The 25,985-nt window shown below is 41.1% G+C and overlaps 1 protein-coding gene across 4 annotated transcripts; it reads left to right on the top strand.

The window, feature by feature from the left end:
* The first annotated feature begins 9,274 nt into the window (after positions 1-9,274).
* FUNDC1 (FUN14 domain containing 1) lies at positions 9,275-23,793 on the top strand. 4 transcript variants are annotated; one of them, XM_043506318.1, is made up of 6 exons: positions 9,927-10,136; positions 11,504-11,660; positions 13,512-13,587; positions 13,992-14,009; positions 21,085-21,213; positions 23,132-23,793. In XM_043506318.1, exons 1-6 carry the CDS (start codon positions 10,106-10,108, stop codon positions 23,207-23,209), a joined length of 489 nt encoding a protein of 162 aa, XP_043362253.1. In that variant the 5' UTR covers positions 9,927-10,105; the 3' UTR covers positions 23,210-23,793. The 4 variants fall into 4 exon arrangements, with proteins under 4 accessions (XP_038243162.1, XP_043362253.1, XP_038243163.1 ...); XM_043506332.1 differs by lacking the exon at positions 9,927-10,136 and adding an exon at positions 10,360-10,587; XM_038387234.2 differs by lacking the exon at positions 13,992-14,009 and having other exon boundaries at positions 9,275-10,136.
* The last annotated feature ends 2,192 nt before the right edge of the window (positions 23,794-25,985 follow it).

The following is a 25,985-nucleotide window of genomic DNA, read 5'->3' as shown; positions in this document are numbered from 1 at the left end:
GCTAAACCCTGAGCATATAGGCAAGATTCACCAGCCAGATACCCAGGAAAGAATTTTCTATAGTAACTCAGATCCCACCCCATCTAACATCCCATCACAGGCCATTGGGACTATTTACCATGAATATTTAAAGATCAATTACCAAAATCATTTTATCCCATCATACCATCTCCTCCATAAACTTATCGAGTTTAATCTTAAAGCCAGAGAGGTCTTTCGCCCCACTGCTTTCCTTGGAAGGCTATTCCAAAACTTCACTCCTCTGATGGTTAGAAACCTTCATCTAATTTCAAGTCTAAACTTCCCAATGACAAGTTTATATCCATTTGTTCTTGTGTCCACATTGGTACTGAGCTTAAATAATTCCTCTCCCTCTCTGGTATTTATCCCTCTGATATATTTATAGAGAGCAATCATATCTCCCCTCAACTTTCTTTTAGTTAGGCTAAACAAGCCAAACTCCTTGAGTCTACTTTCACAAGACAAGTTGTCCATTCCTCAGATCATCCTAGTAGCCTCTCTCTGTACCTGTTCCAGTTTGAATTCATCCTTCTTAAACATGGGAGACCAGAACTGCACAGAGTATTCCAGGTGAGGTCTCACCAGTGCCTTGTATAACAGTACTAAAACTTCCTTATCTCTACTGGAAATACCTCGCCTGATGCATCCCAAGACTGCTTTAGCTTTTTTCACGGCCATATCACATTGGCGGCTCATAGTCATCCTATGATCAACCAATACTCCGAGGTCCTTCTTCTCCTCCGTTACTTCTAATTGATGCATCCCCAGCTTATAACTAAAATTCTTGTTATTAATCCCTAAATGCATAACCTTACACTTCTCACTATTAAAATTCATCCTATTACTATTACTTCAGTTTACAAGGTCATCCAAATATTCCTGTATGATTTCCCGAACAGGACACTGCCGCTGCATGCATCTAACACAGTGGTTTTCAACCTTTTTTCATTTGCAGACCCCTAAATATTTTCAAATGGAGGTGTGGACCCCTTTGGTGTGGACCCCTATCTTAAACATAGTCTGAAGACCCCCAGGGGTCCGCTGACCACAGGTTGAAAACCACTGATCTAAAGCATCAGGGATGCAACAGATTCCTCACATTTTGAACTTGAGCAACAATAAGTGGACACAACTTCTATTAAGGGGAAAACAGGGTAGAGACTATTTTTTCTGATTGCCTTCCCCATCCAATGAGCATCATTTTTGTCTTATACAGATCAAATTTCAGCCAGGAAGCCCTTATTCATGATCCAATCTGTACCAAACTCACGAGCAGAAGTTGGTCCAATAAAAGACATGATCTCACCCATCTTGTCTCGGTAATATTCTGGTACAGACATAGCTACACCACCACTGCATGAAACACTGTATAAGGCATTTGATAGCATTGGTTGAGACAGATAAAACAGATGGAGTGGGACATCATCTGCATACTGACAACACCATAGCCCTTGCCTGTTTACCAACTGTCCTAACAGCACTACACACACACACACACACACACACACACACACACAGAACAAGAAAGGAAGATAAGGTGGAGTCCTGTGAAATCCTACATAAGAGCCCTTGAGACAGAAGAGCAAATACTAACATAAAATTATCCTCTGGGATCTTTCTCTGAGATAGGAACAAAGCCAATGAAGGGCCGGTACACACATCTACTGCTGCCTGGATTCTCAATGAAGTCAACATCTCTTGATCAATGATATTGAAGGCAGCCAATATATTTAACAATATTAGCACAGACACCTGATCTTTACCCAGGACTAGAAGATCACCTACAAAAGGAACCAAAGTGTCTGTGCTGTATGCCGCTCTGTACCTAAATTGACAAGGATCAAGGAGACCTGAAGCATCTACATCATCTAGATTTCTTGCCACAATTTTCTGAACCACAAATGGAAGATCAGATACTGCATTATAGTTACCCAGATTGTCAGTGTCAAGTTGTAGTGTATCAAGGTGATCTGCTTCTTTACCGGCCAGAGGATCTGGGGTCAGCCAGCCTTATTCTGAGGCACAGCTCTGCTGGAGCTTGATAGTTTGCAAGGGGCTGGGTGAATGCCTGATGAATACCTGATTCTCATAAAGGATGAAAGACCTCAGTTGAGGGACAGTAGCTGCTGTAGCAGGCCTTGGAGTGGGAGGAAAATTCCTAAGCAGATGTCCTGTATGAGGACTAAGGAGAAGCTGCCTAGAACAGAGACACTGATAAGGAAGCCACTAGGTCAGTATCTGTTGGATTTATGTTGAACTATTTATTTTGGGATTTTTGCTGGGGATTGCCGGTGCCACTAATAAATAAAGTCTTGAGGAGAAAGGCCTGATCCAGACTCTGGGTGCGGTATCCATCCTTCCTGGAGTGGGGAGACAGATCAGTAGCTTACAACTGGCTGCTTAGGAAAAGCCTGCACAGCAGCTTTCTCAAGAGCTGCTGGAACCCGCTGTTCCTTAAGAACACGTCAGTTTAAAAACTAATCATAAGGATGTTAAACTCTTTCTTCCAACAACATGCTATGTATTAGAAAACAGCTTTTTCCTAATTTAAAATCTAATTTTTGCTTACTGGAGGGCAAATACATTCCAAAAAGTCTCTATGTCTGAATAGAAAAAAAATAATCAAAAAGGTCCTGGGCTGTCATAAATAAATCCAACCTTTATCAAGGGGAGTTTTATGGGGCTTAGGTTGGAGTATTGAACAGACAAACCAAAAGCTATAAAGTATGTGATGAGTTAGGGGACCCATGACATGTTTTCACTCCTGCTTTTAGGTTCTTATGAATTTAAGAAAAGCTGCAGACGTTTTGCTCAGTGTGGCATTCTGGATCCTGATTATCAGGTCTTCTGCACAGAGATATTTCTTACTGAAGTCAGTGTAAATTGCATACATACGTGATGCGATGAGACCTCTAAATGCTTACTTCATGGGCTAAAGTATTTCTCACTACATAAAAAACTGACATGAAATACAAAGTTGTTTTTTAATTAAAATTGCTATTTCTGAGAAGTGTCTTGTGTAACTGGCAGCACTGGAGACCAAAGTAGGAGTGCAAAAATAAAATAAATAAAAAAGTTTCTACTCTTCTTAATATTTAGATCTAATATTTCAAATTTTTTTGTTTAATCAATATTTAAAAGTTATCAATCTGAACTGTTTTGCTTTCCCAGTGTTTATTTTGCCACAATGCTCCTGATGTTATATTAAAGTCATGCCAACTACTTTCATGTTACCAATACAGAGACTGTCAAAACATGTAATAAAAAAGAAAATTAAAATAATATCAGGTATATCAAGGGCATGCCTTAATTTACCAAATCAACACAAAAAGCTCCCTCTTTTGTGGTGCAGGAGGGAGATAGTTAAAGACAGAGTAATAAGCTTTGCCTCTGAATTTCCTTTTCCTGAATTTTTAAAGAACTGCTGCAGTAAATTTTGCAATGGTAGTGTAAGTATACAAGAGTGCAATGTCTGTGCTATGTATGGCAATCAATAACGTTATGTTGCTCATTATAAACAGTATTAATTTGTCACTCTCTGATCCATAATAATTCTTAGACCTTATAGGGCACTGTAACAAGGTGCTGGCCAGGAGGTCCTGAGCCAGGACCATTAGCCCAGCTCCAATTAAGAGGCATCCTAACCATCCTTGCTGGCTGGAGAAGCTAGCTATCCCCCAGGCTGCTGGTTTACAACTGTCTGTAAATAGAAGGTGGTGGGAGCTGACACTGTTTAAAAAAAAAAAAAGCACTGGTGATTGCACTTGGAAGAGGTCTCTCACTGATTTGTGTGAGGGCAAGCAAAGGCCTTGTTACAGGCACTTTTTATCTGTAGTTCTCAAAGAACTTTACAAAGACAGATAAATGTAGTTGTCACAGTTCTCAGGCTAATTGCATCTCTCTCATCTCTCTGGTCTGACTCAGTGGTGGGCAACCTGTGGCCCGCAAGCTGCATGCAGCCCGTCAGGGTAATCCGCTGGTGGGCCACAAGACGGTTTGTTTACATTGACCATCCACAGGCACAGCCTCCTGCAGCTCCCAGTGGCTGCAGTTTGCCGTTCCTGGCCAATGAGAGCTGCGGGAAGTGGTGTGTGCCTGTGGACGGTCAATGTAAACAAACTGTCTTGTGGCCTGCCAGCGGATTACCCTGAAAGGATGCATGCGGCCCGTGGGCTGCAGGTTGCCCACCACTACTCTCGTTGCACCCCCCAATGCCTCTTGGATCCTCTAGGCATCACCTGTCTCAGAGTGGAAGCATGCAACTCTACTGCTCTCCGATATGGCCTTGGGCTGCAGTCCTCTGATACAAACCATGATTACCTCAGCAGGTTTGACTCTTGTTCAGTACCTGTACTTTGTTTTCATCGAGAGCTATGAGATAGTTTGATCACTGGTTACCTGCCTTTTAAAAGTAAAGTATTATTTATTTATAACTAAAATATTTCACAGAAAACAGATGTTAAAACAATTAACAATCCACATGTTTGTCTGTCTTTTCCTAATGCTTACCAATCCCTGGATCTGGCGGAAGGCCCACTTCTTTAGACCCCTTCCACAGTATCTCTCTGTGTTAACCTGTCTCCCTAATGATAAATGACCCTCCTCCCTCCCTGAGAAGGGTTTTTTAACTATTTTGGGTTCTCTTGATCTCTTCCTCTCCAGCACTGGCAGAAAAGCTGTGTCATTTTGCTCTGGGGCCTAGAAGTAAGCCATCATTTTGGAATTGCTTCCCCAGTGTTTGTTCAGAGGTTGCTTATCTACAGTTATTGTGTGCTTCCTTGCTTGTTTTTCCCACACTCTCTATTAAGCTAGAACAATACATTCATACAGGAGAGTCTTATAATCTAGTATACATTATGGAACCAAGTCACTGAGGTGAAGGTAAAGTTGTTCATAAAATTATTATACCTCAATATTGTTAGATTATTACATAGTAATTCCATGTCCATCATATTAATTATTCTAATTTTATAGTTAGGAAATTGAGCTATTAAGTAGGGCTCTCAAGCAATTAAAATTAATCACGATTAATCGTGCGATTAAAAATTCATTGTGATTAATCGCACTGTTAAACAATAATAGAATACCATTTATTTAAATATTTTGAATGTTTTCTACAATTTCAAATATATTGATTTCAATTACAACACAGAATACAAAAAGTGTGCAGCGCTCACTTTATATTTATTTTTGATTACAAGCGTTTGCACTGTAAAAAGACAAAAGAAATAGCATTTTTCAATTCACCTAATACAAGTACTATAATGCAATCTCTTTATCATGAAAGTTGATATACAGAATTATGTACAAAAATACTGCATTCAAAAATAAAACAATGTAAAATTTTAGAGCTTGCAAGTCCACTCAGTCCTACTTCTTGTTCAGCAATTGCTCAGACAAACAAGTTTGTTTACATTTGCAGGAGATAATGCTGCCCGCTTCTTAGAATCATAGAATCATAGAATCATAGAATATCAGGGTTGGAAGGGACCCCAGAAGGTCATCTAGTCCAACCCCCTGCTCAAAGCAGGACCAAGTCCCAGTTAAATCATCCCAGCCAGGGCTTTGTCAAGCCTGACCTTAAAAACCTCTAAGGAAGGAGATTCTACCACCTCCCTAGGTAACGCATTCCAGTGTTTCACCACCCTCTTAGTGAAAAAGTTTTTCCTAATATCCAATCTAAACCTCCCCCATTGCAACTTGAGACCATTACTCCTCGTTCTGTCATCTGCTACCATTGAGAACAGTCTAGAGCCATCCTCTTTGAAACCCCCTTTCAGGTAGTTGAAAGCAGCTATCAAATCCCCCCTCATTCTTCTCTTCTGCAGACTAAACAATCCCAGCTCCCTCAGCCTCTCCTCATAAGTCATGTGCTCTAGACCCCTAATCATTTTTGTTGCCCTTCGTTGTACTCTTTCCAATTTATCCACATCCTTCCTGTAGTGTGGGGCCCAAAACTGGACACAGTACTCCAGATGAGGCCTCACCAGTGTCGAATAGAGGGGAACGATCACGTCCCTCGATCTGCTCGCTATGCCCCTACTTATACATCCCAAAATGCCATTGGCCTTCTTGGCAACAAGGGCACACTGCTGACTCATATCCAGCTTCTCGTCCACTGTCACCCCTAGGTCCTTTTCCGCAGAACTGCTGCCGAGCCATTCGGTCCCTAGTCTGTAGCGGTGCATTGGATTCTTCCATCCTAAGTGCAGGACCCTGCACTTATCCTTATTGAACCTCATTAGATTTCTTTTGGCCCAATCCTCCAATTTGTCTAGGTCCTTCTGTATCCTATCCCTCCCCTCCAGCGTATCTACCACTCCTCCCAGTTTAGTATCATCCGCAAATTTGCTGAGAGTGCAATCCACACCATCCTCCAGATCATTTATGAAGATATTGAACAAAACGGGCCCCAGGACCGACCCCTGGGGCACTCCACTTGACACCGGCTGCCAACTAGACATGGAGCCATTGATCACTACCCGTTGAGCCCGACAATCTAGCCAGCTTTCTACCCACCTTATAGTGCATTCATCCAGCCCATACTTCCTTAACTTGCTGACAAGAATGCTGTGGGAGACCGTGTCAAAAGCTTTGCTAAAGTCAAGAAACAATACATCCACTGCTTTCCCTTCATCCACAGAACCAGTAATCTCATCATAAAAGGCGATTAGATTAGTCAGGCATGACCTTCCCTTGGTGAATCCATGCTGACTGTTCCTGATCACTTTCCTCTCCTCTAAGTGCTTCAGGATTGATTCTTTGAGGACCTGCTCCATGATTTTTCCAGGGACTGAGGTGAGGCTGACCGGCCTGTAGTTCCCAGGATCCTCCTTCTTCCCTTTTTTAAAGATGGGCACTACATTAGCCTTTTTCCAGTCATCCGGGACTTCCCCCGTTCGCCACGAGTTTTCAAAGATAATGGCCAAGGGCTCTGCAATCACAGCCGCCAATTCCTTCAGCACTCTCGGATGCAATTCGTCCGGCCCCATGGACTTGTGCACGTCCAGCTTTTCTAAATAGTCCCTAACCACCTCTATCTCTACAGAGGGCTGGCCATCTCTTCCCCATTTTGTGTTGCCCAGCACAGCAGTCTGGGAGCTGACCTTGTTAGTGAAAACAGAGGCAAAAAAAGCATTGAGTACATTAGCTTTTTCCACATCCTCTGTCACTAGCTTGCCTCCCTCATTCAGTAAGGGGCCCACACTTTCCTTGGCTTTCTTCTTGTTGCCAACATACCTGAAGAAACCCTTCTTGTTACTCTTGACATCTCTTGCTAGCTGCAGCTCCAGGTGCGATTTGGCCCTCCTGATATCTTTCCTACATGCCCGAGCAATATTTTTATACTCTTCCCTGGTCATATGTCCAAGCTTCCACTTCTTGTAAGCTTCTTTTTTATGTTTAAGATCCGCTAGGATTTCACCATTAAGCCAAGCTGGTCGCCTGCCATATTTACTATTCTTTCGACTCATCGGGATGGTTTGTCCCTGTAACCTCAACAGGGATTCCTTGAAATACAGCCAGCTCTCCTGGACTCCCTTCCCTTTCATGTTAGTCCCCCAAGGGATCCTGGCCATCTGTTCCCTGAGGGAGTCAAAGTCTGCTTTCCTGAAGTCCAGGGTCCGTATCCTGCTGCTTACCTTTCTTCCCTGCGTCAGGATCCTGAACTCAACCAACTCATGGTCACTGCCTCCCAGATTCCCATCCACTTTTGCTTCCCCCAGTAATTCTACCCGGTTTGTGAGCAGCAGGTCAAGAAAAGCGCTCCCCCTAGTTGGCTCCCCTAGCACTTGCACCAGGAAATTGTCCCCTACGCTTTCCAAAAACTTCCTGGATTGTCTATGCACCGCTGTATTGCTCTCCCAGCAGATATCAGGAAAATTAAAGTCACCCATGAGAATCAGGGCATGCGATCTAGTTTACAATGTCTCTTGAAAGTGAGAACAGATGTTCTCATGGCACTGCTGTAGCCGGCATTGCAAGATATTTACATGCTAGATGTGCATGCTTCAACCACCATTCCAAGGTACATGCATCCATATTGATGGCGGTTTCTGCTGTGTGGACCGATGCATGTTCATGTTCATTTTCATTATCTGAGTCAGATGCCATCAGCAGAAGGTTGATTTTCTTTTTTAGTGGTTCAGATTCTGTAGTTTCCACATCGGAGTGTTGCTCTTTTAAGACTTCTGAAAGCATAAGCCCTTCCTCATCCCTCTTAGATTTTGTAAGGCACTTCAGATTCTTAAATCTTGGGTCAAGTTCTGCAGCTATCTTTACAAATCTCACATTGGTACCTTCTTTGCATTTTGTCAAATCTGCAGTGAAAGTATTCTTAAATCGAACAACATGTGCTGGGTTATCATCCGAGACTGCCGTCTGCCATAACATGAAATATATGGCAGAATGTGGGTAAAACAGAGCAGGGAACGTACAATTCTTCCCCAAGGACTTCAGTCACAAATTTAATTAGTGCATTTTTTTTTTTTAACAAGCATCATCAGCATGTCCTCTGGAATGGTGGCCAAAGCATGAAGGGGCATACAAACGTTTAGCATACCTGGAACTTAAATACCTTGCAATGCTGGCTACAAAAGTGCCACGCAAATGCCCGTTCTCACTTTCTGGTGACATTGTAAATAAGAAGAGGGCAGCATGATCTCCTGTAAATGTAAACAAATTTGTTTGTCTTAGCGATTGGTTGAACAAGAAGTAGGACTGAGTGGACCTGTAGCCTCTGAAGTTTTATATTGTTTTGAGTGCAGTTATGTAACAAAAAAAAACCCCTACATTTTTAAGTTGCACTTTCAGGACAAAGCGATTGCACTACAGTGCTTGTATGAGATGAACTGAACTACACTATTTCTTCTGTTTATCATTTTTACAGTGCAAATATTTGTAATCAAAATATACACTTTGATTTTAATTTCAACATAGAATACAAGATATATATGAAAATGTAGAAAAACATCCAAAATATTTAATACATTTCTATTGGTATTTTCTTGTTTAATAGTGTGATTAAAACTGCAGTTAATCACAATTAATTTTTTTGAGTTAATTGCATGAGTTAATTGCAATTGACAGTCCTACTGGCTCCAAGGCAGGGGGTCCACGGGGCTCCATGCACTGCCCCCACCCCAAGCATTGGCTCTGCCCTTCCGTTGACCGAGCACCAGCCAATGGGAGATGGGGGGGGGGCGAGTGAGTGACTGCGGCCGAGAACGGCGCCCGGAGCATCCTGCCCCCCCCCGCCTAGGACCTGGACCTGCAGCTGGGTGCAGCGTGGTGCCAGGACAGGCCTGGAGCCTGCCTTAGCCCCCACTCCCTGCTGCACCGCTGACAGGGAGCCACCCGAGATAAGCTCACGTCCCAACCCCCAGCCCTGATCCCACTCCTGCACCCCTCATTTCTGGCCCCACCCCAGAGCCCACACCCAGGTAGAGCCCTTAGCCCCGCCCGCACTGCCCCCTCCTGCACCCTGAACCCTTTATCCCCAGCCCCCCCCCCCGCGCCCCCCCAGTGAAAGCGAGGGAGGGAAGGAGGCTGGGGGAAAGTCGTGAGCGGGGTCGGGGCCCCCGGAAAGGGGCGGGACGAGGCTGTTCGGTTTTGTGGGGTTAGAAAGTTGGCACCTCGCCGAGCCGCCTCCCTGGGGGACCCGCTGCCCTGAGGGCGCAAAAGCCAGCGGGCGAACCCGAGGCAGCCCCAACGCGCGGCTGCGCGTGACACGGCTCGCGGGCCCGCCCCCAGCGCTTGTTAGTGCCTGGGGCTGGCCGTGCTGGGACCCCGGCAGCTGCTGGCATCCCTGCTGGCGGGGCTCGCAAGGCGCCCCCAGCCGGGCCGCAGCAGCGCAGGGGACCAGCCAGTAGAACTACAATCCCCACAACCCCCCGGGCCAGAGGTGGCGGTGACGTCACCCCGCACCCCTCCGGCCGGCGGCGAGGCCCGGCGCCGCTATTCGCGGAGCGGTCTGCGCCGGCCTCGCGCTCAGCCGAGCGGAGCGGCGGGAGCATAGAGCGCGGCGTCCGGCGGCGCAGAGCGGCGCCGCTCCGCTCCAGCCCCCGCCCAGTAAGCAGTCGCTAACATGGCGGCTCGGAGGCCTCGCTCCGCCTCGGGTGAGTGAGTCTCCCGGGGGCGCGGCCCGGCCTGGTCCCCTCGCGGGGAGACTCGTTCCCGCCTCAGCCGGGCCCCCTAGTGGGAGCTTCTCTGCCCCGAGCGCCCCCGTGCCCCGGCCGGGGAGGGGCTTAGCGGGGGCGGCCCCTGGTGGCTGCAGGGCGGAGGCGGGTTGGGAGGAAGCGCCCGGCTCGGGGGAAGCGCCGCCGCCGCCGCCTCGTCCTGCCGGGAAGTGGCTGCCCCTGGGGTGGAAGTTGCCGGGCGGGGGCTCGGGGCCAGGACTCCTGGGTTCCGTCCTTGCTGCGACGGCGGAGTCGCTCGCGAAGTCCCTGGGGCTCAGCGTGCGCCCCGCGTCGCTTCCTCGTCTGTGGGATGGGAGCAGCCCTTAGGTCCCCTGCAGCCAGGCTGCTTGGGAGGGTCAGGGCTGCAGGGCATGACTGTGATTAATGCAAGGTCAGATCTTCTGATAAAATGTGCCACCGAAATGTCAAGTATTCAACAAATGCCCCCAGAAATCCTAGCACAGTCAAGAAAGGAGAGGAATGAATAGACTTGCCATTTAGGGCCTTATTCAAAGCCCATTAAAGCCAAGAGATTAAATTTACAAGGTCCTTTGCAGTGTTGGGTGAAAACATTTCCATAGCTTGCTTCCTTCCCCTTTAGGCTTGACTAAACACAAAAGTTGTACCACCGTTAGCTGATATAGTTCTCTCTAGTGTGGACACAGTTATACCGATGTAAAGATGCTTTATATTGGTATAGGTGTTCCTGATCAAGAAGGGAAGTAAAACTATACACCTTTATACTGGTACAGTTGTATCCACAGTAGGGGATGTATAACTATTTGGGTTAAAAATGATCACACCCCTAACCATCATAATACTAGTACAAAAACTGTGTAGACCAGGCCTAAGACAAATAATCCTTATTTGATGTTTCTGTCCCCTCTGTAATAAACAAAGTGGACAGTTTGTAGTTGCAGCTACTTACTACTGGGGACCTGGTAGCAGGAGAGTTAAGTGCCAGCTTGTTGGGGCTGCTGCTTCTGTTGTTTGAGTCACTTGCCCTCCCTTTTAAGTAGTCAAGATCATTAAGTATTGATTGCAACTGATAGTAATGTGATAATACTATAGTTTTGTGTGTATCTTCTTAATTTACTAGCCTGTTGACCTGTATTTACCTCAAAATTTTAAAAAGATGGCTGAGACTTTTGTACTGAGCTACTTACAGTGGTTTTATTAATCGTTTTAGTTCTCATAAAGCAAAAATGTACTACACAATTGAGAAGTTCAGAACTAATCCTTTTATAACGTGCTTTGAACACTCACTAAAAGGAGAATCACCTATGGTAATTTTTTTTTTTTTTAAGAGCACGACAGTGATGATGATTCGTATGAAGTATTGGATTTAACAGACTATGCAAGGCGTCACCATTGGTGGAATCGTGTGTTTGGCCGAAATTCTGGACCAATTGTAGAAAAGTATTCTGTAGCCACTCAGATTGTAATGGGCGGAGTGACTGGTTGGTGAGAGAAGATCACTTTTGATTATTGGGCCATGCATTTGACTGTTCTTAAATTCTTGACTGTTCTGTATCATTCAAAGTGATAAACTGTTTGAGCTTGCAGAGTTTCCTAATTAATAACTGTAAATTCAAGAGATAAGGAAAGAACTGGCACTAGATCACACCTGAAAAGCCCTGCCTAGTGTCAGTCAGTAAAACACACCTATTATAAAAGAGAGCCCTTGCCAGTTATTGCAAAAGAGCTTTGAAGAAGTGACAGAACTCTTAAGATCATTTCTTTAACAAACAAATGGAAAATTACTGTATATAATGCTAGTGTTGCTAATGAGTAGCATATTATTTGTTATAATACAGACATGAGACCTATTTGTTTTGTTACTGTGAATAAGACTTGCATGTAAAACAGGTCAGAAGAAATGTGGGGCAGACTTAGTCCAGGGCCCCAAATACATTTTTTTTTTTTTTTTAGGTGAAGGTGCTTTTTTGTTTAAAAGCAAAAGCCACTTGAAATTGAACAACTTCTATGCAGTTTTTCTTACAGATAGTGAAATGTGAAGTTGTTATATCACCTTAGCTAAAAAAGATATTTCATCTGAGTGTTCTGTTTTAAAAAAAAAAAAAAAGTTTACAACCATAAGGACAAAGTATTAACTTAAGTTCTAATATTAAAACATTAATATTATATGACAACACTTTTTAAGTTAATGAAAACATATATTTTTGGATTTAAACAGTGCTATTATGTTTAAAATTCCAATACATGAGAACCTGAAAGTAAAATGGGCTAAATGAAAGTGAAATGAATCTCTGTTGTACAAGCTGAGTGAAGTGTAAAAACAAACCAAAGAGCATAAATGGTGAAAAGACTATTATTATTTTAAAATTGTTTAAATAATATGAGGTGTTTAATAATAGTTGGGGAATTAGTAGTTTCAATATGATTTTTAACCTGTGTCTCCCTACAGTTTTTATAAATAATAGATAAATGTACAATAGCCTTTGGAGTTTTTAGAACAAAGTGTAATGGGAGTTTAGTGCCAAAATCATGAAAAGTGCCAAATCGAGGAGTCTAGAAATGGAAGTACCTTTTCTATAAAACAGGTTCAGTTTGTGGAGTGGCAGTGAAACTTGTTTCTAACAGCCCTACAAAAATACCTCAGTCCTGGCACACGCAGGCCAGGGCTAGAACTGACAAGGTGGTAGACTCATCTCAGAGTGTGCCAACATGAATGTTAAATAGAAAGGAAGCTTTTCTTCACTCGAAAATAGACTAGGACCTTGTCTGCATGCAATTTTTGTGCTGATTTAACTATTTTGTTGTGGGGGGTGCGTGTTGTTGTTTTTTTTACTGAAATAGTTAAATTGGTATAGCCCCTACTGTGGATGCAGTTTATATTGATACAAAAGTCCCTTTAACCAGTATAGCTTATTTCTCCTTCCCTACCAGAATAGATATACCTATAAAGGCACCTTTATACTGATATAACTTTGCATTAAGGGGGTTATAATGCTTTAACTGATTGTACCACTTAACATGGTGCAATTTAATTAAATTATTGTGTGTAGACAAGGCCTGAAGCCACCAACTCACTTTCCAGAGGACATCAAATAACCATTAGTTGATAACACCCTTTCTGATCTAGACTTTTGCTTGATCTAAGTCACCAAAAAGTGTTTGTATTACATAAATCTATAATTTCTCATAACTTGCAGGCTACAGAGTAAGAAATAGGAAAGTGAAACTCTGTCATTTTAGCAATCCAAAATTTTAGTAGGGTTTAATATGAAAAGTGGCACTGTGGGCCAGACAATCTTAACTTTATTGGAATGTTGTTTTTTTGGGTCTTCTAAGGTGTGCAGGATTTTTGTTCCAGAAAGTTGGAAAACTTGCAGCAACTGCAGTAGGTGGTGGATTTCTTCTACTTCAGGTATATAGAATTTAATATTTTAATATTTAGGGAATGTTTTATATTTGAATTATATGGAAAAAACTCAGCAACTGGCTTATACTTAGGTGGGGAAGGGGAGTTCCATATCTATTTCTTATATTAGCTTTAGCACTTAAGAGAAAAATACTGCTACTGTGCTGGTATATTTTTACTTAGTTTTACATTCAGTTTTTTAAAGCTATTGATCAGAAATATTATAACAAACAGGAATAATCAAATACTTTTAAATAAAAATAGTTTCAAGTGAGCTGAAAGAATGAAAACCATAATGCAGAAATTGAAATGCTATTTTTGAGTTGATATTGCCAGACTTAGCAAATTGATTATAAAATTGCCGTTGCAGAGATCAAGGAAGGTAAGCAATCTTTATTTTCTGTTAACAGGGGGATGGAATCTCAAAGGTACCTAAGTGAATTAGACTCCTTTGACAATCATCGTCTAGGTGTCTAGTTTATTGTTATTGTAATGTTGAAGATGTAAAAAATTGATATAAATAATTGCATTAGAAATTCTTAATATAAGAATAACGGTGGACAGATTGCCTCCTCCAGCATCTATTTGAGACTCCTTCCACATTTTGTTTCCTTTTCTTCATCTGCTGCTAGCTCAGCTCTCTGGCTCACATTTGAGAGTACTCTTTCCCTTAGCACTAGTGTTGCTAGTTATATTACCTTTTCCTCAGCAGCTGCTTCCTCTGACCTCTCCCTGCTCCACAGCTTTCTCCCTGCCCAACTGTTTTCACCTCCTCAGCTCTACTGTAGGCCAGATTAATAGGTTTTTGAGGACAAAATAATAATTTTATCACCTAGTCTGACCTCCTGCATTATATCCAATGATTTGGGATTGAGCAAGAACATACATTTTAGAAAGACCTCAAATTTTGAGTTAAAGACTTCGAGTGTTGGAGAATCTACCACATGCTTTGGAAAGTTGTTCCAGTGGTTAATTATGGTCACTGTCTCTCCCCATCTCAGAATGACATGTGGCCTAATCCATTTTCTCCAGGTCACTTCAGGGGAAGTGAACTGAGAGCCTAGTAATGAACCAGTAGGTTCATTCAAAATTTATACCCGCCATTTTAAAGACTGGACAGTCTTCTCACTAATAGAGTCCTTGACGTTTCTGAAAAACCTCTCCCGCTTTTCTTTTTGTATAAGTATGGGACCTCTAAGTGCTGCTCCTTAATTAGCCAAAGTGTTTTGTGCTGTGAGGTCACTTCCATCCACTAGCAACTTTTACTTTTTACTTGATTCCCCTAGAACCTTGTTAAGTGTTGTGGTGTTCTCACACACAGGTACTTGTTAGTTTATATGTGTTCCAAAAATGGTGTGGGTTTTCAGCAGGAGTTTACATATGTTCCAAAAACTCTGTGGGTTTTCAACAGGTCTGAGAAATGTTTCAATCTGATCCATTTTAGCACCAATGGGGACAACACTGAAATGGGTCAAACTGAAACGGTTCTGATAGTTTTCCCAAAAATGTGTCTCTCGCTACTGATGACCTTCTGAAATATCTAAGACTGACCATTGCTGTGAGTTGTGCCTTGGACATGTATCCCAAGGGCGTTGCACCTGAAATGGTTTAGAATAACCCAGATATGGAGATGGTGCACAAATCAATCTGACTAGCATGGATACACTGAATTCTTTGCCTTAAACCAGTGCCATACACCTCTGGATCAGTTGGGAATGATTCAGTTCTTTGTGTAGGCACAACCTGTGGGGTTTAGGAGTGCTCATTATACTTCAGTATTTAAATTCCATTTGTCCAGAAGAGCATGGGTTTGGGTTTCAGAACTGGCTTTTCCTGCTTAGCAGTACAACATTCTACCACTTGGCTAGCCTTATCAATTTGTGTCACACAAATTTTGAATTAAAAAAAAAAGAAACAAAAAGCTTGTAAATCACTAAAGAGCCTATATACAAATGGGGAAAACAGGTTTCCTGCACAGCAACTCCCCACTTAACGTCCTCTCGCCTAACGTTGTTTCAATGTTACGTCACTGCTCCATTACAGAACATGCTCGTTTAAAGTTGTGCAATGTTCTCCTATCACGTCATTTGGCCTCCTGCTTTGTTCTCAGCTGGCAACCACCCTATCAGCTGCCCCACTCCGCCCCTCCCGCCCGCTGGCGGACCCTGCGGATCAGGGCCTTCCCCCTGCTCCTCCTGCCCGAGGCAATCAGTAATCAGGCAATCGGCAATTGCAGCATTCAGGAGGCTGAGGGAAGGAGTGAGGACACAGTGTGCAGCCTCCCCACTCCCTCCCCAGCCTCCTGAATGCCGCAAACCAGCTGATTGCTGTTGGGAGGAGGAGGGAGGAGCGAGGACGCTGCGTGCAGAGTAAAGGGGGAGGAGGTGGAGAAGAGGCGGGTTAAGGGTGGAGGCTTGAGCGAAGGGGTGGAGGTTAAGCGAGAGGACGTTAAGTGGGGAGTTACTGTATTAAATTGCTTGTTTAAAATTGTTTAAAATGTATATAATGCCTTTTGTCTGGCAAAAAAAAAAATTCCCTGGAACCTAACCCCCCCATTTACATTAATTCTTATTGGGAAATTGGATTCGCTTAACATCGTTTCACTTAGTCGTGTTTTTCAGGAACATAACAACAACGTTAAGTGAGGACTTATTGTATCTGTTTATGTACATCTTGATTTTTGTGTGTGTGTTGGCCTTTCCTGTGGAAAATATCTGATAAGGAAATTTATGAGGGGAGGGTTGGGCAGGGTAGACTATTATACTTCAGTTGTACATTTAGGTTCAGTTGTCTCCATCTTCGATTCAAATCAGATTCTGCTAGAAGTAAATGTCTTAGTCATTTAATTCTAGGTACTTAGCATATTAAAGATTAGTCATAAATTGAATGGTGGTCTAATTACATTTCTATAGTCTTTAAAGTATTTTCATTTAAAAATAATCTGTAAATACAGTGTAAATTCACTTTAATTCAGGTATTATGCATTCATCGAACAGCTTGAAGGGTTTTCAGCAGGTGACTAGAAATTAACTTTTTTTTAAGTTTCCTTGAAGTTTCAAGTTTTGTTAATGCAAAATGTTGAGAAGTTACAGGTACCAGAGGAATCCATTGGAACAAGAAGGGGGCCTGTTTCTTGGGAAGGGTACTCAAGTAGAGTCCTATTTGTTTAGTTTTTGAAATTCGAGAAGAACCTTCTAACTTTTTTTTAGTGTATATTAAATTGATTTCAAGGGATCTAGTTGGAAACTAAAAACAAAATATATTACATGTTTAGTTTGTCGCAGGTAGCAGATAGTAAGTCAAATTCTGAAAACAGGCTAGTTCAATTAGCAACTTTACAACTGATCCTATTAAAAAGTAGTCTTGTAGGGTGGGGGAGAGAGAAGGAAAAGAATCGGTTAAGGAATCGGCATGGCTTTTATAAGTCAAGACCTTATTATCCTCATCAAATATCATGAAAGTTTGATATTTTGAACAATTTAATTTGATTCATTGTGTATCATTTTTTGTAGAAAGAGTAAATTCTCCTAATGTGCCTGATACAAGGCAAGTTCAAGTCCACTATAATAGATAGGCACTGGAAAAATAAAAGCAACTAATAAAAAATAATTCATTTCTCATAACAAACAGTAACAAACTTAACATCTTTCCTTCTTTAGCAGGGGTGGGCAAACTTTTTGGCCCGAGGGCTACATCGGGGTTGCAAAACGGAATGGAGGGCCGGGTAGGGAAGGCTGTGCCTCCCCAAACAGCCTGGCCCCATCCCCTCCCACTTCCCGCCCCCTGACTGCCCCCCTCAGAACCGCCGACCCATTCAACCACCCCCCACACTCTCGCTCCTTGTCCCCTGACCGCCCTCTCCTGGAACCCTCCCCGGGACCCCATACCCTATCCAACCCCCCCTGCTCCATGTCCTCTGACTGCCCCGACCCCCTATCCACACCCCCACCCCCTGACAGCTCCCCAGGACCCCTGACCCATCCATCCCTTCCCCACTCCTTGTCCCCTGACCACCTCCTTCCAGGACCCCTGTCCCCCCCAAAACCCCCCCATCCAACCTTCCCTATCTCCTGACTGCCCCCCCAAACCTCCATCCCATCCAACCACCCCCCCCTTACCCTTATCATGCCACTCAGAGCAGCAGGACAGGCTTATTTGAAAGCCTGGGAGGTGGGTGGGCACAAGCTGCGCAGCCCGCACAGTGGCGTGGCTGCCCGGGAGGGGGGACAGCGGGTGAGGGGCTGGGGACTAGCTTCCCTGGCCAGGAGCTCAGGGGCTCAGCAGGACGGTCCCGCAGGCCGTAGTTTGCCCACCACTGTTTTATAGCCTTTAGATTAACTGGTTCCTTATAGTAGGGAGAACTATGGAGAAACATGCCAAATCCTTAAAATGTGGTTCCCCTCTGAAAAATGACTTTGGGTTAGGTTTTTTTGTTTGTTTTATTTTGGGGTTTTTTTAAAGCACTTTGTCGCTTGAAAGATCTGTTTCTTGAGACAGAGTGCTGGGAGCTAGTAAGTGAGCCAACACTATGATCACTTAGGCATCAGTCAGCTAATTGGCTGATCAGGCTGGGTGAACCAATTTGTCCACTAGTAGAGGGGTGTAAGGAGGACATAGGAAGGAACTATAGAAAGGGAGAAACTAGGGCTAGCTGAGCCCAATGTGTGCCAAGATCTCAAAGAAGGGAGACCTCTGTTCCTTCCTGGCCCTGCAGGAAAGGGATAAAGGTAGAGAATCACTGTATATAAAATATTGCTACATGGGACTGTAGTGGTGATGGAAATGTAAATAAATCATGCAAAGTTGCCACCTAGCAGTTAGAGTCTGAGAGATTCCTGGGGCATCTGAGGATGTTGATGGAGCATGCCCCTTTACTTCTGTATATTAGTCATATCTGTTCAGTTTAGTGGCAAAATGTTTTTACTGCTTTTTGCTCCTGTTAGCCTCATGTCGGTGTTTGAGTCAATCTGTTGTTAGCCATTATTTAATCATAAGTTTTATTTGTAGTAATTTATTTATTATTTCTTTTCCATATTTGGACTCATTCTATTAAAAACACCATTGATGGGTTCAAGTTTTCACTCAAATGAATCTGTAACAAATGGAACCTTTGAAAACCATACAAAAATAACACTAGGATTTACCTGGCCTACTCTGGTCTGGCTATGTACTTCACTGAGGTTCTGTGGTAGCTATGATATTGTGGCATGATGCATGCTGGGACATCTCAATGAAGTTGGGAGGGGGGGATAAAAAGGTGAGGGTTTCTCAAATTCTTGTGTTGAATATCCAACTTCACAGTTTTGTGCACTGTTTGAGAGGGGCATTCAACAGAACTGCCAAAGCAAATAGAATTTTATATTGGAAATTTGCCTTTAAGCAAATGCATTAGGTCTGACAAGTTTTAGTAGAAATATTTTGGGCCAGGTCCTTAGCGTGTGTAAACTAGAGTAGTTCCATTGATTTTTTTTTTTTTTTTTTTTTTTTTTTTTTAATGGCACTAGCTGAGGATCTAAACCCTGGAGTTTAAGTCTTCAAAGGAAGATTTACCTTCTCTGTTTCTTTTAGTTCATTTGTTAACTCCTGTATGATAAAGTTAGTGTCTTTAAACACCTTGTTAAAGTGTACACGTGTGTGGTGGGTAATGCTTCCTGTTTAAGTATCAGATTTATGAATCTGGAACTGGGTAAACTTTTAAGTATTGTCTGTTGTAAAACTAACTGAATGCTATTTAATGGTAACAAGCACTTCCTCATGTTGGTTGGTTTAATGTGGGTGAAACTTCCTGTTGGAGAAGTTGGTTCTTTAGTCCGCTCTTCCTATTCCGTCTGCTTCTGCATTTTCTTTATTGTGTTCCATAACAAAGGTGTTCACAGCCCATGTGAGTAACTGCAGCGAGGTAATTTAGCTAAGAAGATTCTTTTGAGTTAATGACTTCAGCAGAAACCAGTGACTGCAAATCAAAATGTGGTGTTTAAGTTCAAGACATTATGGAGGAGTTATTCCTGGCTCCATACTTAAGATTGTGAACAGGGTTCCATTGTATGACTTTCTCACTATATGAATCTCAGTTTTTGAGTTCATATTAAAAACAAAACTTGCCTATAAAATTTATGGATAATATATATTTTTAATGGATATATAGACTGATTTACCCAACATTTAAAAGACAGTCGCAGATCTTTGTAGCCTTGATTTTCCTGTCTTGATTAATTATGGTGTTATCCAATTAAGAGGCATTATTTGTAGTAAGTCATTGTCCACAAAATGTTAGGTGTTCTCCACTCTTAAAGAAAATGCAGTCTCTGCCCTAAAATTTTTGCTATCTATGGCCCTCGTCCTACAGCCACTTAAATGTGCATTACTTTACTCATGTGAGTAAATTTGTGTGTGTCAAGTTGCACAGCTGCATAAGTGTTTACAGTTCAGTGCCTAATAACAAAAATATGGGGGAAAGGGATAAAACATTCATAGTAAAAAATGTGGGATTATTTTTGGCTGTTTGAGGATTGTTTTTTAAAGTTAGAATGAACTTGTCTGCAACTGCTCCTCTATTTGCTCATAATTAGTTGCCTAATATCTTGTTGGTGTTATGGTAGAAGTGGTTCATGTTATTCACTGATACTTATACCATTTATTTGGGGCTTAGTGATGTGGAGAGGGCTAGAATCCTGTAGTATTAGGTTCTTATTATGCTGAACAGTTTATAATACTAAAGACAAGATGATAGTTCTCTCTCTTTCTGTGTGAGGTTTAGATAACAGATTCTCTGAGCGCCCTGTCCTAAATTAAAATTTCAACAGGGATGCTGAAAGAAACTAAAATGAAACAAAGTTACCTTTTAGTCCTTTGATAAAAGTGCTTTCAGTTTCTGTTTTGCAGCAAGTAAAGCCGTAATAAATATTGAGTATGTAAATTGACCTATATAAATTAACATGTAAATTAATTTCAAGCGTAGTATAAAATAAAAAGTAGAAAAGGGAGGAAAGAAACGAGAATCTATTGAACCTTGCCAGTTCTTTTTCAAAGTATATTTTTGATTTATTACAGAAATAATTTCTGGCATGTTAAAACACAGTATCTGTAGCATCTGTAATTAAAGTACTTGAACTTCCATGTTTGTCTTTCTCTAGAAAAAGAAAACCCGAAACAGTTTTTAAAATTGGGTAGACACAAACATCTTATGATTTGTTTCAGAGTAGCAGCCGTATTAGTCTGTATTCGCAAAAAGAAAAGGAGTACTTGTGGCACCTTAGAGACTAACAAATTTATTTGAGCATAAGCTTTCGTGAGCTACAGCTCACTTCATCAGATGCATCCGATGAAGTGAGCTGTAGCTCACGAAAGCTTATGCTCAGATAAATTTGTTAGCCTCTAAGGTGCCACAAGTCCTCCTTTTCATCTTGTGATTTGACTCTTTGGATGTTATATGTAACATGTTATATGTATATGTTATATGGTTAGTGTAATTGTTCTTACTTAATATTTTTTTAATTGCCCTAGATTGCCAGTCATAGTGGGTATGTGCAAGTTGACTGGAAGAGAGTTGAAAAAGATGTAAACAAAGCAAAAAGACAGATAAAAAAACGTGCGAACAGGGCAGCACCTGAAATCAGCACCCTCATTGAAGAGGTAAGATGTTTTTAAAAAATAAATTGTTCCGAACTGTGTGCTGTTTCATTTCGGTTAAGATTACATTGATTGAGGTTTCTGGCCTTCCACTGCATTTGATGATAGTTATGTCTGATAACTAAAATTCTAGGCAGCATTTGCAAACTTGCATGAGCATAGTCCCGCTTCTTAGGGAAGACTTACACAATCTTATCAACAGAACATAGTTCTATGTTTTAATAAATGTTAGAAGTCCTGCAGGACAGCCCAGTACCTATTTGTTATACTAATGTTCACTTCCAGGTGAGATTTTTTGTTCTCATGCCAGACCATAACATTTACTTCTTGCCTTATGCTGATCAGGCTTCAGGGCTTGTCTTCATAAAATAGAGAGGTATAACAGCCATGTGCCAGTTTTGGGAATTTGCATCCTGCTGTAAGGCCAGTTAACATCCCAGAATATTGGTTGCTTATCACTTTACTTAAAGTTGCTTTTTGGTGGTGATGTTGCAGCTCAAAATTATGATTTTGAAAAAAGTTACCCTTTCTCCCTTTTGAATGAAGTAAAAACATTTTGGAGCTGGTATTGAATCCTTAGGTGTTCGTAATCTTTGAGCTTCTTGTCACATCTGGATAACGGACTGGTGGTGCAAACATCCATCTACAAGGCTTTATTGTCCCCTGTTATACTCTCAACCAAATAAGTGCAGAGAATTTCTAATTGCTGGTGAAGTACTGTACTAAAAGTAATTAATCCCTAAGTGTTTTCATATTGACTTTAAAATGAGGAATAAGTTTGCCTATGTACAAGTAATGGGAACTATGCTTTAGATTGCATGGAGTTGTCCACCTCATTCCTTGAACCAGTTTAGCGAATGTCCCTCTCCAAAACGTGTCTGTGGTGTGCATAATGTTGATGCACTGAAGAGAAACTATCAACACTTTTCTAATATAGCTGAGGCCCATTTAGTTTTAGGAATAGTTTCTCATTTGAGGACTTCCCTTTACCAACAGAATATTAGAAAAAGTGAGCCTTTTTTCCAGGAGATGTATGGGCTTTTTCTGACTACTTGTCTTGAAGTCTGACTTTTGTTATGCTGCAGAGAATCATAGCAATGCCCACATTGGTGTCTCTGTAGTTAAAGGTGTTATCTCCAACATAACCTATATAGAATTAAACCTTCGTTCCCAAATTGTTTTTATAATTTTAATTCCAGTCCGAAACTTGGTATACAGCTCTCTAAATCAGATGTAATTTAATCAGTCTTTTTTGACTGGCTGAGGGGTGGACCAGGAAATTGAAAATAGTGTTCAAATGGCTTTGATTTTAAAATTGTAGACTACTCTGTTGTCTGAAATATCTAATGTTGTTGGTTTACAAAATGCCGATTACATCATAGTAAAGATGTAAATCACATTTATTTTGCATACCTGTCATAACCCACAGATTATATTGTGTTACTACTTATATCCAAACAACTGTTGATCTAGTATGATGCTTTCCTCTGGTATATGATTTACAGCATTAAAGATGACAAAAGTGTGGATCAGAAAGAAGTGACCTTGAGATTATAATTAATCTAATTATAATTCCCTGTGTCTGGTTAAAACAGAGATGAGTTTAGTGGTATTACCTTAGCGCTCACATTTTTACAAAGGAAGTGTACAGTGCAGAGCTTCTGCACAGAAAAAGGCCAGTATTGGCATAAGAGCCATACTACAAGTCAAGAATGAAGTGTGCTGTTAAAGTTTGCAGTCAGTGTGCACGATACCTGACTCCAGCATGTGCTATATCTGCTAAACTAACAGGTTTTGAAAAATGAAGTTTTTTAAAAATAGTAAAAACCTCTGTTCTTATTTAATCATGATAAAAATACTAAATGTTCCCATTAAGTGTAATGGTTTTACACAGATCACTAAAAACTCTTTTCTTTTTCAGTCAACAGAATTTATCAAACAGAATATAGTAGTATCCAGTGGATTTGTTGGAGGCTTTTTGTTAGGACTTGCATCTTAAGGACTTGAATTTGTCTTCCTGATGGCATCAACCACAACAAAGAACAGTAGTAGTGATTAGTGCACTGTCTTAAAGCAAAGCAGTGTGGGTCACTGATCACTCCAGAGGAAGGAGAATGGACTAGCCAGACAAATTGGAAGCTTTTATGTTTTAGGCTTTTGCCTTCCGATGCTTGGCATAAGATTTGCTGAAAAACTGCAGTGTGCTCATAATAGCATTTTTTGGACAAAACTGGTTAATTTTCATCATGACTTTTTTATTCCGTGACCATTCAGAAAATAGCATTTTTAAAATGTAATTTGTGGGATATTGCTATGCTACGGTAATGTAAGAAGGAAAGCTCCATTTTCAATCTGAATGTTTTCCAGATAAATGTTGCTTTATCTTTATTTAAAAGGTATTGTCCTTCATGCTGTAGTAAATAGTGCCAATTACTAATAATGTATACAATATGTAGCTTCAGCCGGAGGGCTGACAATCTTCCTTAGAAATCACTGCAATAATCTATAAACCTGTAATAACTTTTTACAGAAGTATTAAGTAAAAAAGAATCATGATCATATTAAAGGTGAAAATCAAACCTTGATGGGGGTCTTTTTGTATTTTATTCTATAAACTTCCCACATCCTTTAACATTCAGGGATATGGCACAGGTATTTGCATACAAATTAGTGTATTGTACAAACAGTACACCCATTATTTCATCAAATGCATATCATTCATAAACTTGCAGATAGTTACAATTGAAATAAACATATTTATTATGTAAGTAAGTACTCTTTAAACCTTTGACACTTAGTTACATTTTTATATTTTGTAATCCAGGGAGAACAGCTCATTTAATCTACCTGTTGGAAATCTCAAGTGCTGAGGTTTCCGTTTAACATTGAAAATGCTTAGTTGAACTTTAAAGCATGTCAGTACAGTGTAATTTGAGTAATCCAAAAACACTTGCCACAGTCAGTTTCAGCAGGCAATAATTATTCACTTCACTTTCATGTTAACCCTTGGAACTAAACAAAGCTTATATTGCTGGTGTGTTGTATCTGAGGTTTTTAGTAGAAGGCGAATCACTTTGATTTGTAGAAATGTACTCATTCAATATTAAGTAATCAAAAACTATAAATTGGAGGAGGAGAATTCCTGTTTTGTTACCATCAGTCTATTGGCAACAAATTCCCACTCATCCTGATCTCAAAAGTCTGGGAAAGAAAAGGAGTCTTACAGCATGCTCCATAAGTCAGCACACTTGAGGCTGTCAGACCAAAGCAGGAAGCAAGTTCTAAAGGGAGGGATGTCTACATCTGACAGTGAATTTGCAACCTTCCACCCAAGCAGAGATTTAAAAAAAAAAAAAAATTATCTGCTGTTCTCTGTATCTCTAACAGATCTACCAATTTCAAGACCTGCCCTGGCCCTCAAACTTGTGAACGTGTGTCACAAAGAGTGGGCAGATCCCTTCAAGCAAAGGAGATGTCGTATTTACTAATTCTCCTAATTACTGTCTGCTTCCTACTATACCGACAAGCATTTTCTCACTTATTTCTTGGATTGAGTCTGTCTCATCCAGGTTCAGCCACAGTGTCTGGTTTATATCCGATGAACCAGCCTTGAACATGTAACTCATTTTCCTTTGCTAATATGTTGAATGGCCCAATATATTTTTAGAATACACAGTGTGGAACACCACATGTAGGACAGCATGTGTGATATGTGGGCTATGTATGCTTGCTTCTGAATACAAGGGAACAAGGAAAGTAGGAAGTAAACTATGACTACGGGGCAAGCTTAGAAGGCTATCTGAGCCAGAGACTCTTCAAAATGCAGAAATCTAACCATAGAGAAACAATCACTAGAAGCATAAATTAAAGCAGATAATATGTAAGAGGACCAAAATAGATTTTGAAGAGTAAATATCTAAAGATAGAACACAATATATTAGCTTCCTGCTTCTGTTAGAATGAAAGAATCTGTGGGTCCTTAGTATCACTAGAGGTTAAAGAGAGCAATTAAGGAGGATAAGGATGTTATTGAGACCCTAAATGATTTATTTGTATTAATCTTCACGCCAGAGGACATTAGAAAGATTCCTATACGGGACCTCTTTTATAGTAATAAAGATGAGGTGCTATCAGAGTTTGAGGTGTCAGAATACAAGATGTTGGAACAAACTGATAATTTTAAAAAGCAATAAGTCACAAGGCCTAGATGGTATACATCCGAGAGTTCTGAAGGAGCTTAAGAATGAAATGACTGCGCTGCTATTACAAAATGCAGTCTTTTTTGTTTTTGTTTTTTGGTTTAATCGCTACATTACAGAAAGATTTTGCGGATAGCAAATGTACATATATTTTTAAAAGGCTAGAGGGGCAAGCCATGAAAGTACATACCACATAGCTTTATGTTTTATATCTGGTAATGTGGTTGAAATTATAATTAAAAATAGAACACCTGCCAGATAGTGATATGTTAGTGTCTAACCAGCACAGTTTTAGTATCTGACTAAGCTATTAAAATTATTTGAGTATGTCAATAAAAAAATGTCAAAAGGAGAGATGGTTGACATAAGTTATTTGGGCTTCCAAATTGACTTTGGCAAGGTTCCTTGCAAGAGGCTACTGCAGAAACTAATTAGCAATGGGATGAGAGGCAACATTGTCATGGATCAAAAGCTGGCTCATGCAGGAAACTGAGTAAGAATAAATTTTGTCATGGGAAAAGGTGAACGGTGGGCTACATCAAGAATTTGTACTAATGTACTAATGATCTGAAAAGG

This window comes from Dermochelys coriacea, chromosome 1, assembly GCF_009764565.3.
Source record: "Dermochelys coriacea isolate rDerCor1 chromosome 1, rDerCor1.pri.v4, whole genome shotgun sequence".
NCBI classification, from domain to species: Eukaryota; Metazoa; Chordata; order Testudines; family Dermochelyidae; genus Dermochelys; species Dermochelys coriacea.
The sequence above is the reverse complement of the archived record's forward strand: the minus strand, read 5'-3'. Positions and strand labels throughout refer to the sequence as shown.

What these genes read in the sequence shown, in the direction of transcription:
- FUNDC1 (XM_043506318.1), top strand. Translation starts at nt 10,106, where the DNA reads ATGGCGGCTCGGAGGCCTCGCTCCGCCTCGG. An exon ending in GAGGCCTCGCTCCGCCTCGG is followed by an intron (nt 10,137 to 11,503) that starts GTGAGTGAGTCT and finishes TTTTTTTTTAAG; the next exon opens with AGCACGACAGTGATGATGAT. An exon ending in TCAGCACCCTCATTGAAGAG is followed by an intron (nt 21,214 to 23,131) that starts GTAAGATGTTTT and finishes TTTCTTTTTCAG; the next exon opens with TCAACAGAATTTATCAAACA.